Source organism: Gymnoscopelus microlampas, assembly GCF_963454915.1.
Source record: "Gymnoscopelus microlampas genome assembly, chromosome: 15".
Taxonomy (NCBI): domain Eukaryota; kingdom Metazoa; phylum Chordata; class Actinopteri; order Myctophiformes; family Myctophidae; genus Gymnoscopelus; species Gymnoscopelus microlampas.
This window is the reverse complement of record NC_139952.1, coordinates 42,318,896-42,331,037: the sequence shown is the minus strand read 5'-3', so window position 1 is coordinate 42,331,037 and position 12,142 is coordinate 42,318,896. Positions and strand designations below refer to the sequence as shown.

General features: G+C 42.5%; 1 protein-coding gene across 1 annotated transcript in view; it reads left to right on the top strand.

Moving 5' to 3' along the window:
• Nucleotides 1–669: 669 nt before the first annotated feature.
• elp2 (elongator acetyltransferase complex subunit 2) overlaps nucleotides 670–12,142 on the top strand; it is a gene marked incomplete at its 5' end in the record, with an annotated part of 103,505 nt that continues 92,032 nt past the window's right edge. The window contains 5 exons of the mRNA XM_084080930.1: nucleotides 670–804; nucleotides 2,023–2,101; nucleotides 3,972–4,042; nucleotides 4,988–5,153; nucleotides 11,141–11,227. Coding sequence (XP_083937056.1) covers nucleotides 670–804; nucleotides 2,023–2,101; nucleotides 3,972–4,042; nucleotides 4,988–5,153; nucleotides 11,141–11,227 — 538 coding nt within the window. The remainder of the gene's footprint in view (nucleotides 805–2,022; nucleotides 2,102–3,971; nucleotides 4,043–4,987; nucleotides 5,154–11,140; nucleotides 11,228–12,142) is intronic.

Below are 12,142 nucleotides of genomic sequence, written 5' to 3'. Positions count from 1 at the left end.
ATATGTTTAGATTGTTGCTGCATTGTACAATTTGTACAGCATTTTGAGCTGCATTTTGATGTATGAAAAGTGCTATAAAGTTCATTATCATTATCATCAGTGGTGGACAGTAACTATCTACTCAAGTATTAAATACAATTTTAAGGACCCTTTACTTTACTGGAGTATTTCCAATTTCCAATACTTCTACTCCACTATCCTACATCTCAGAGACAAATATAGTACTTTTACTCCGCTACAATTATTTGAAAACGTTTACACTAGCTACTTTGTAGACTTATACATTAACCATTTCAGCTCATTTAAACTTTTGCTATTTGAAAACAGCCGATAGAAGCTCACAACGTATATTCTATTTTTAAAAGATTTGTATGCATTTTTTACATTTGAAAACTTGTGAAATGGGACATTCTGCATCATGAGTACTTTCTACTTTTGGTAATAAGTACATTTTGATGCGAATACTTTTGTACTTTTACTCAAGTATTTTTAATTCTGGACTTTTACTTGTAACAGAGTATTTTTATATTGCAGTATTGGTACTTTTACTTAAGTAAAGAATGTGAGTACTTTTTCCACCACTGCGAATAGGAACGTTTGTTGCGCGTGACCAGTGTTGCAGCTACACTCCCATTTACGGTAACACCCACCACATTGTCAACATCCAAGATGGCGGCGCCGGTGAGGATTCAGAGCCATCATGTGTCATGTTGTGCCAACAGAACCCCTCACGTCCTGTCCTGGGGCCGTGGAGGCATCATGGCCTTTGGGACGTGTCACTCTGTGGCCCTGTACGACCCGCAGGTAACAGGAAATATGAAATATTAATGTAAAGATCATAATAAACATGAAACGGTCAGCAGACTGACTCCATGCTGTCTGACAGTCTCTCTCTCTCTGCCTCTCTCTCTCCCCCCTCTCTCTCTGCCTCTCTCTCTCTCTCTCTCTCTCTTCTCTCTCTCCTCCACCCCCTCTCTCTCTCTCTCTCTCCCCCCCCCTCTCTCTCTCTCTCTCTCTCTCTCTCTCTCTCTCTGCCTCTCTCTCTCCCCCCTCTCTCTCTGCCTCTTCTCTCTCTCTCTCTCTCTCTCTCTCTCTCTCTCTCTCTCTCTCTCTCTCTCTCCCCCCTCTCTGGCTCTCTCTCCCTCTCTCTCTCTCTCTCTCTCCCTCTCTCTCCCTCTCTCTCTCCCCCCTCTCTCGCTCTCTTTCTTTCTCTCTCTCTCTCTCTCTCTCTCTCTCTCTCTCTCTCTCTCTTCTGTGGCATCTTCAAGTTCCTTGGGTTTTAAGAAGAGTGGGCACTAAGGAAGAGTGGGCACTAAGGAAGAGTGGGCACTAAGGACTGTCAAAACTAGCAGATGTACAAGCTCAAACTGTGGCGCAAAGCACCACAGTTTGAGCTTGTCGATCTGCTACTTTTGTTATTTTGAATCCTGAAAAGTAACAGTTGGACACATGAGGTTTCCACGCGACAGAGACCATATGTAATATCACAGCCAGTCTAGGGCTATGCGGCATCAAGCTGCCTTTCTGGTTAAACACTTTCAACCTGGGAATGTCATTATTCAACTTGTTATGTTATGCAGGGGTCTTCAACAGGGGGGGTCCGGGACCCCTAGGGGGTCCTCAGAGTTACTACAGGGGGTCCGCCAAATCTTTGTGTGATATGATTTTTTTTTTACATGAACCACTTGAACCCTAGCATCCCTTTTCTGAGGAGAACTTTAGCCAAAAATAGCAGATCTACAAGCTCACAACGCCTCGCAGCGCGAGGCGTTGTGAGCTTGTAGATCTGCCATTTTTGGCAAAGAGGTGTTTGGTGTAGAGGGGAAAAAAGAGCAGACCAAGTAAACAAAAAAAGTTGAATCTGAAATACAATTTTATACAATATAGAGGGGGTCCCTGCTTCATCTCTCTCTCAGCTAGGGGGTCTTTGGCCTGAAGACCCCTAGTATAGGGCTCACGTACTGTAAGTAGTTAGCATCAATATGTTTACCACATCATAAGCTTTTTTTATTTCTGTCCTAGGAGAGAACGGTCGTGGCTGTTCTGAACGGACACACGGGCAGAGTGAATGCAGTCCAATGGGTGCACAGACAAGACTGTGGTGAGTGGGGGTTGGGGGGTGGTGGGCGCCGATGGCCTAGTGCAGGGGTCTTCAACAGGGGGTCCGGGACCCCTAGGGGGTCCTCAGAGCTACTATAGGGGGTCCGCCAAATCTTTGTGTGATATGATTTAGTTTTTTTTTACATTAACCACTTGAAACCTAGAATTCCTTTTCTGAGGGGAACATTAACCGAAAATAGCAGATCTACAAGAGCTTGTAGATCGTCTATTTTTGGCAAAGAGGCTATAGGTGTAGAGGGAAAAAATAGCAGTCTAAGTAAAAAAAAAAACTTTTTTCGGAAACACACAATATTATACAATATAGAGTAGGGGGTCCCATCAGCTAGGGGCCTGCAAACTTTGAAGACCCCTGGCCTAGTGCAGTGATTCCCAAACTTTTTTTTAACTCGAGACCCATTTATGTGTCCCTGTGAACCAGTGAAATCGCATCGCGACTCGTTGTGAGATTGTAGATCGGCTGTTTTCACTAATCCTTAAAAGTTTTCTTTTCTTGTTTATGGATTTTTTTTCTTTTTTCATGAAATTATTTTTTAAAGACGTTGGAATTTGTTTTTTTTTAATCAAGATTTTTTTTTTCCAAAATATATATTATAGTCTTGAATGCAGCCTGACACTCTCCGTCTCTCTCTCCCTGTTTCCTGTCACTATCACTGTACTGAATGAAGTGAGAAAAGACCCCAAAAATATATATTTTCAAATAAATAAAAACACATGGATGTGTGGGACTTGTGGGTGACAATAGAGAGTAGATACTACTCTCCACCGGTGTGTTTCTGGAATCTTTAGTGACGATGTCGTCGACTACTACTACGACTTCCGCAAGGAAGTTAGAGGCTAGCCACCTCTAAGCATTGCATTTCCCCTCCCATTGACTGCCCCAGTCCCATCTGATTGTATTAAACGACGATAAACTCAACCAATATTGTACCTGATACAGGCAGCTTTAACCAGCTCCGCGGCCTTGTGGTTAGAGTGACCGCTCTTGAGATCGGGAGGTCTGGGTTCGATTCCCCGGCCGGTTCCTACCAAAGACCATAAAAATGGGACCCAATTACTCCCTGGTTGGGAAGTGTTCGAATTAATTTCTTTGGACTCTACCCTCTCTACTACTCCATGGGTCTAGGACAGGGGTCTTCAACGTTTTCAGGCCAAGGACCCCCTAGCTGAGAGAGAGATGAAGTAGGGACCCCCTCTATATTGTATAAAATAGCAGATCTACAAGCTCACAACGCCTCGCACTGCGAGGCGTTGTGAGCTTGTAGATCGGCTATTTTTGGCTAAAGTTCTCCTCAGAAAAGGGATGCTAGGGTTCAAGTGGTTATGGTCAAAAAAAAAATCACACCCTGTATGAAGGTAGCGGCGCCTTTGATACATTTTGTCATCGATATGTGTTTATAATGTGTTTATAGCCATGTGTCACGTGAAGCTTGACCAATCACTTTGTTGACGGGTCTGACCAATCAGAGCGTTGACGGGTCTGACCAATCAGAGCGTTGACGGGTCTGACCAATCAGAGCGTTGACGGTGAACACGGACAAAGTCAGGTATAGAGCAGGACCCGCTCTATACCTAAAGGCTCTATACCTAAAGGTATAGAGCGGCTAGCGCCGCTAAAAATCATGTCACACAAAGATGTGCCGGACCCCCTGTAGTAACTCTGAGGACCCCCTAGGGGTCCCGGACCCCCCGTTGAATACCCCTGGTCTAGGACTCTAGGTTATCAAATCTCTGAAGTGTGCTGTATTGTAATTATTTCGCTTGAATTACACCAGTATGCAGGTTTGTTGTTATCTGTCACCAAACATCTGAATCCAAAGCTGCTCTAATCTTGTTGTGTTTTAACTCTTAAGGTCCAGAAAGTCACCTTGTGTCTGGAGGTTCGGACAATCGCCTGATCGTCTGGGAGGCTGCAAATGGAAAGGTACGACATACATGAACCCATTTAGACCTGTTACACCTATATGTTGTTATACCTTTCAAGCTGGGAACGCCTCTGTCATTTTAGTTGTTGCTGTTTATCGCTGTTGTCGGGCAGAATACCTCTTATCTCCACATTCAAAATGTGTTGGTGTTTTTTTTTCATAAATGAACGCCCTACTTGATCATACTACAGCATACATGGGCAACTTGGCGGCCCGGGGGCCAATGTATTTGTATTTAAGTTCATAAAGTTAACAGAAATATAACTAAATGCATTTGAAAAAATATATATACTTTTAAGAATTCCAATTAAAACATAGTAAAAAAAAAAATCAGGATTTCATTTCAAAAGTAGCAAAAATAGCAGATCTACAAGCTCAAAACGCGTCGCACTGCGACGCGTTTTGGTCTTGTAGATCTGCTATTTTTGTTACTTTTGTGTGACATAGAATGGCCCGACAGTATATGCAATGTGGCCCCCTGGAGTGAGTGTGGAAATATTGTGACCCTCTCCATCATCAAAGTTGCATCACCGCTGCTGTAGTATGATCAAGTATGGGGCATCCATTTACGTAAAAACCCCCAAAAGTTAGAATATGGAGTTAAGAGGTTTCTGCCCTGACATCAACGATATGGATATCAGTGAATTCATACAGGTGTCCTATAACAGTGGTTTTCAACCTTTTTCATGCCAAGGACCCCTAAATTGATATACATTTGGCCCCGGACCCCCATTTGAAAATGTTTTGTGTGCCAGGGACCCCCAGAAGCAAAGATATCAGTTAATTTTCGCTTTAAAAAAATACATATATTCAAAGATATGCACACTTTTTCAAGGTTTTTCCAAAAATAGCAGATCTACAAGCTCATGAGCTTGTAGATCTGCTCAAGGACCACTGGTTGAAAACCACTGTCCTATAACATTTTGTATTCTTTTCTAATCCAGTTCAGCCAGTCAGTGGAGTGTGTTGGACACACTGGTCCGGTGTGTGCTGTGGATGCCATCCCCCTGGGGGACCCCAACATACCCCTGGGGGGGGACCCCAAGGTCCTGGTGGCCTCCGCTGCGTCCGACTCCACGGTCAGACTCTGGCTCTGTGACCGAACCAAAGGTAACGCCGGCCAGCCGGCCTGCTGATCAGACTCGCTCCATTGATCATTGGAATTCTTTGTTTTATTTTCTGTACTTTTACTTCTACTCCATTACATCTCAGAGGCAAATATTGTACTTTTACTCTACTACCATTATTTGACAACTTTAGTTACTAGTTACTATGTAGATTTTGATTATTATTACAAAACATTCATTAGTCACTTTGGCCCGGCTATATACTACATTTCGGCCATTTGAAAATAGCCGATCTACAAGCTCACATTGTGTCGCGATGCGACACAATGTGGGCTTGTAGATCTGCTATTTTCCAAAGATTTGTATACATTTTATACATTTGAAAACTTGTGAAATGGGACTTTCTGCATATATTTTTTGGGGGGCTTTTTATACCTTTATTTAGAGAGGGATAGGGAAAGTAGGGTGACAGGAAATGGGGAGCGAGATGGGGGGGGGGGGGGGGGTGACACGCAGCAAAGGTTGTCGGGAACGGGAGTCGAACCCGCAACACGCTGTCAGGCGTGCCTGGACCGTCACGCCACGGCCCAGGCCATGATGAGTACTTTATTAAGTATATTTTGATGCCCAATACCTTTGTGCTTTTACTCAGGTATATTTCTATCACCAGACTTTTACTTGTAACAGAGTATTTCTATGTTACAGTATTGACACTTTTTACTTAAGTATAACATGTGAGTACTTTTCCCACCACTGCTGACTCACCTGCCAGTGAGGAGCCCCCACCAGGCTCCTTCGGCCACTAACACTCACTAACTAACGTTTTGAGCTTGTAGATCTGCTATTTTTGCTACTTTTGAAATGGAATCCAGATTTTTTTTTTGCTATGTTTTAATTGGAATCCTTAAAAGTATCTTTTTATTTTTTATTTCAAATGCATTTAGTTATATTTATGTTAAATTAATGAACTTAAATACAAATACATTGAACATAAAAAAGACAGTAGAATTTGAATACTAGTCATTAAGCTACTAATATAGACTGAAGTAATTAAAGCGGGTCATGTTTGCATTGTTTGGAATTGTAACTGAATTGGAATTGTAACAGCTGAAATCAATAATATATCAGTATTCTGATATTAACCTGCGGGCCGCATTAAGTGAATGTGGGGGCCGCATGTGGCCCCGGCCCGCCAGTTGCCCATGTATGGTGTAGTAGAACGAGAATTTTCCCATGTTAGTTCTACATTTGGGTGGTATACCAGATCATGGTCGCCAGTGGTGCATTTCTTTTTTTTTTTTACACATTGGGTGCCAGCATTTTTTCATAACAACTTACGTTGGGTGTCAGCATTCTCCCCATTGACTGTACTTTGCTGTTTAAAGACGCACTGAAGTGACATTTTCGGTCATTTTATTTTGAAGGTTCAGCCCGAAACGTCGGCTCAACGACTCTAAACCAATCAGAAGGTCCCATCCCTTCAGGCTATGGGACGTTGGATCTCAATCACTTCAGCCGTGCTGGCACACGGCTAGTGTTTGTTTACAAGTGAGAGAGAGACGGCCAGTGAAGCACGTTTGCTACTACCTGGCTTATTTCTAACCTATAATGTTTTCGGATACATATTTTAGTGTGCAGATGAAGTTTAAAATGAGTAATACACTCATCTTCAATGAGATTCAAAACGGAGTATCTCTGTAATTAAAATCAGCTGTGTTTGAAGAACGTGCAGCTATGGGAATCAAACAGGTGCATGTAATCAAGATTCATTTATATTCGTGAAGGCTGTATTATGTCATCACGCAGCACGTTTTCGTTTACAGGAAGTAATTAATATTGGCTTTTTAGGGACTTTAGATGTAAAAATTCACAAAAATGGGTTTTTTTCATTTTTTTTGGCATCTATTGTTAGGTATGCCCATATGATGACCACGGATATGCTCTAAAAGTGTGAAAAACATATTTTTCATTTCACTACACCTTTAAAGCTTTAGACTCCGCGAGAGGCAAATCCACGTAAAAAAATGCATCCATTCATGTTGAGCGATGACCCTGGCTACAGCCTGGAACCATAACATTTCACTCGCAAGTTACAACGGGGGGGGGGGGGGGGGGGTCGCGCATCGCGCTTGACCGGTTTTCACCACCGGAAACGGATTCGGAGGTATAGGCGTTTTAAAGAAGGAAATAGACAGGAAGCGGATGGAAGCCATGTTTTTGTTTCCGGTGATCTATCTGGCCCTTCCTTCTCAAGATCACAATGGGTACTCCCAGAGCTGCTCCAGCCCCGCCCGTGCGGAGAAAAACGAAAAAAACAAAAAGACTGAACACACGGTTCAGACCGTGAACGGCACCAGAGCGCTACTATGTAAACACACGGTTCAGACCGTGATCGGCACCCGATGTGTTAATAAAGGTGGGCGCACACTTGATGCAATTTATTAAGACATTAAAAAACAAATTGAATTAAACATAAATTCAGTATGCAGCATAAATTGATCGCAAAAAAAAAGTCAACAGGAACTGGGTCATTTGCCAGTGATGTGACCTTTTACAGTGTATTTCTTTATGGGGTTGGCCTTTTTCCAAAGGTCATTAGCATGGTTTCGGAGGAAAGCCAAGCTGTCGGTGACGGTACCAAAAATGCTCAAAAAGCTAAGTGAGTGCAGCCGTATACTTTTTGTAGGACTCCAGGGACACGTAATCACATTTGTCAATGTTTATGTAGCCTAACCCTTTAAGACCGGGAAAGCATCATTTGTGTCATTTTAATATTTCTTTGGCGGTGCCGCGCTATGAGCTTGTAGATCTGCTATTTTTTTTTAATTGTGAAAATGTGTGCAAGTCTTTGTTGAGTATTATAGTTTTTAAAGTGAACACTTGTAACTCAAATCTTTGCTTCTGGGGGGTCCCTGGAACAACATATTTTGAGATGGGGGGTCCGCGGCCAAATACATATCATTTTGGGGGTCCTTGATGTGAAAAAGTTTGAGAACCACGGATATATAGCAACATAGAACATACGTTTTAAAAAAAAACTGTTAGGATTTAAAAGAAATTAGCAGAATCCCCCATTTTTTTTTATTACAAAAATAATATACATATTTTCAAACTAAAGATTTGCACACATTTTCACGATTTCCCCCCAAAGAATAGCAGATCTACAAGCTCATAGCGCGGCGGTACTATTTGTGTATAGCTAAAAATGACACAGATGCGTTCCCGGTTCTAATGGGCTAACAAATGTGTAGTGACAGGATTGCAAGGACTATGGAGGTGTTAATTTCGCGGCTGCTTGAGCTGGAATATAGTATTTTTTTTTACGAAAACACCTTAACTGTGCTGTGCCACACAGCTGAGGTCATGGAGACCATTCTCAGCAGCATTTTAAAAACCCGTCACCACTTAGTGACAGCTCTGCATTTTAACCCATTAAGACCTGGAACTGTGTCATTTTTTTTATTTGAGCTAAAAACCATGATTTTACACTTTGGGCTATTCAAAAATAGCAGATCTACAAGCTCATAGCGCGGCACTGAGTGCCGCGCTACGAGCTTTGTAGATCTGCTATTTTTGAAAAATCGTGAAAATGTGTGCAAATCTTCTGAATATATATATTTTTAAAGCGAACATTTTTAACTCAAATCGTTGCTTCTGGGGGGTCCCTGGAACAACATATTTTGATGGGGGTCCGCGGTCAAATACATATCATTCTGGGGGTCCTTGACATGAAAAAGATTGAGCACCACTGATATAGAAACATAAGTTTTTCAGAAAACTGTTGAGATTTAGGAGACATGTAGAATCGGCTTCAGGTCTCAATGGGTTAAAACTGCCTGTCACCTCTCTGTCACTACAGATGCACCTTAATGCTATATGACTGTGTGTGTGTGTGTGTGTGTGTGTGTGTGTGTGTGTGTGTGTGTGTGTGTGTGTGTGTGTGTGTGTGTGTGTGTGTGTGTGTGTGTGTGTGTGTGTGTGTGTGTGTGTGTGTGCGTGAATTGAATGCTTATGCAGCCCTGGACATAACCTTGAGAGGCTTTTGTTTTTGGATGAATGCTATCACAGGTATATATAGCATATCGTTGCTGTTGGGCAGAAAGAAACCTCTTATCTCCATATTTGAACCCTTTTTTGTAAATTAATGCCCTGCTTGATCACGCTACAGTTGTCACACAAAAAGCATCCAAAGTAGCAGATCTACAAGCTCGAAACGCGGCGTGAAGCGCCGCGTTTTGTGCTTGTCGATCTGCTACTTAACTCATTCACTGCTAGACTTATTTCTGGCTGCGTTTGCCCACTGCCAGATATTTTAGTACACAGGAGCCAAGATACAGAATTTTTAAGTAATAAGTTAATAAGGAAGTGGATAGGAGGCTAGATCTTAGAAAAATGATATCTCCTGGGACCCCCCCCCCAAAAAAATAATAATAAATAGAATAAAATTACGTTTTTTTGCGGTATTGGTAATTGGAAATAATTACGTTTTTTACGTTTTTGGCAGGGAATGAGTTAATCTATTTTTAAATTTTGAACAGTAACAGTTTTGGACAGGTTGGAGGTTTCCACCCGACAGAGACAGAGACGATACTGTATATATATATAATGGACAGAATGCTCTGTACTGCTATTGTCATTTGGGAACAAATCCACTATAGGCCCTCGACTCGCCCAAACAGGACTTAATGCAATTACCACGGAGGCTGTTAGTACATGAACACTGGCCGCAGACGCGTTTTAGCATAATTTCATCTTTACTATGCGGCTAGATTACTCATTGCGTATTATAGGAGGCTAATTCCGCGAGTGTGTGTGTCTGTCTGTATGTGTGTGTGTGTGACCAAATGTCCCCACAAGTATATAGTATAATTTGAGAATTAGACATTGTGAGCCATTTTCCTTTTAGATTTACAGTTTACGATTAGAAAAAAAAATCAGGTCTGAGTTTTTGTGTTAGGATTAGACATTTAGAGGTCAGGTTTAGGGGTTTAGAGTTTTCCCTATTAAATACTTTGTTGTGTGGCGATATCACACACACCGAAAAGCTCACACCGACGCGTTGTGAGCGTGTAGATCTGTTTTTTTAAATAATTTGTTTTGTGGGTATTGTTCGGCAATTTTCAATGCTGTCCTAAAGCGTTGATGTCCTCATAACCAGAGTAAAACAAACGTGTGTGTGTCTGTGTGTTTGTATTACTATACTCGTGAAAAGCAAGGGTTCCCAAACTTCCCAGGCCGTGACCCCCCCAAATAATAAGGAACTGGCAGCCCCCCACAACCCTGACAAGTGCTTGAAATTGTAGGCATTACATTTAGTTGACTCAGTTCCACAGATAAATGGAACTACAAGCCGAACTAGGCGTTGTGAGCTTGTAGATCGGTTATTTTCACAATGTTCGCCTCTTTCTTATGTAATATTTGACAATTTGGCCAATTTGGTATTGAAAAGGTCTTAAAAGTTCTTACATTGTAACTTTATAAATGTGCAGATAACCTGTATACATTTATACTGTATGTTGGTTTGTTTACTGTTGAGTGAGAAAACAATGGTGGACATTTAGCTAATCATCTGGGGACCCCCCAAAATGATTTGGGGACCCCCAGTTTGGGAACCACGGCCCAAAAGTATAGTATAGTCAGAGACGTTGTGAGGACCATTTTCTGGTCGTCACCATAGACCGTACAAATGGATGGAGAAAGTGAAAATATTTTTTTAGAGACACATTAAGAATTACAAAAAGAGACTCAAGTTGGGTTTAGGTTTAGACATTTCGAAATGAGGGTTTAGGGAATTTGAGATACGCCCGATTCACACTTTGTCGCGCGCTGGTGTCGTCGTGCTGCCGCAAAATAGTCGATCTGTGAGCTTGTAGATCTGCTATTTTCCGGCTCTAGGCTTATGGTTAAAAGAATTGGCAATTTTTCTTTACAAATGGTATTCATGAAATCACTGTCTTAAATTGTTGATGTCCTCATAAGTATAGTAATACACCAACTTGTGTGTGTGTGTGTGTGCGCTCTCTTCCTCAGCCGAGTGCCTCCACACCCTCTCGTTTGGCGGGGGCTTCGTGATGGATGTGTCCCTGTCTCTGTTGCCAGGCAGCGGAGGAGGAAGAGGTAAGAAACCCTGGCTGAGCCCCGCCGTGCGTTCGTTCGTTCGCTGCACAACAGACGCCGTTTTCTGAGACATGCCCCCCCCCCTCCCCTCCATCCACCCACCCACCCACCCATCCATCCATCCATCCATCCATCCATCCATCCATCCATCCACCCACTCTCATATGTCATCCGTCACAATTTGCAGCTCTTCCTTAGTGCCTGCACCCCGACACCACACACACACACATGTCATATTCAAAATGCAATCTGCTGCCTTGGAAAGAAGTGTCTCGTGTCGTTTCGCCTCTTTTCTCGTTTTACACACAACCCTGTCCTCTGTTTGATGTTTTGCTTGAGCCCCCCCCCCCCCCACCTCTCCCCTCCCTCCCTCCCTCCCATCTCTTCTCTTCCTCCTCAGTGTTATGGCTGTATAGGGGCCGGGAGGGGGGGGGGGTATATTTTTGGTGTAACGTTTGTGTGTTTTTTTCTTGTAAATTAAAGCCGTACTTGATCGTACTACAGCGTCACACAAAAGCATCGAAAGTAGCAGATCTACAAGCTCGAAATTCAAGCTTGTAGATCTGCTACTTTTTTTTGTGGCTATTTTTGAATTCTGAAAAGTAACAGTTTTTTGGACCTATGAGGTTTTACACCGAGCAGAGACGAAGGCCTTTCTCGGCGAGCATGACTACATTTAACCACTTAAACCCCTGATATGGTTGACCCGAGTCCCTCACGGCTCTATAACATACTAGTCTTTTCTGTTTTCTGTTATTGTGGGGAAAGCTTTTGCTGAAAATAGCCGATCGTCAAGCTCAAAACGCGTGCCCATCTGCTATTTACTGCGAAAGCTTTTTCACACTGAAAATATAATCTCGTGTGGTGCAAGCTTATATATATATACGGTAGATTGACTATTATTACATCAGGCTG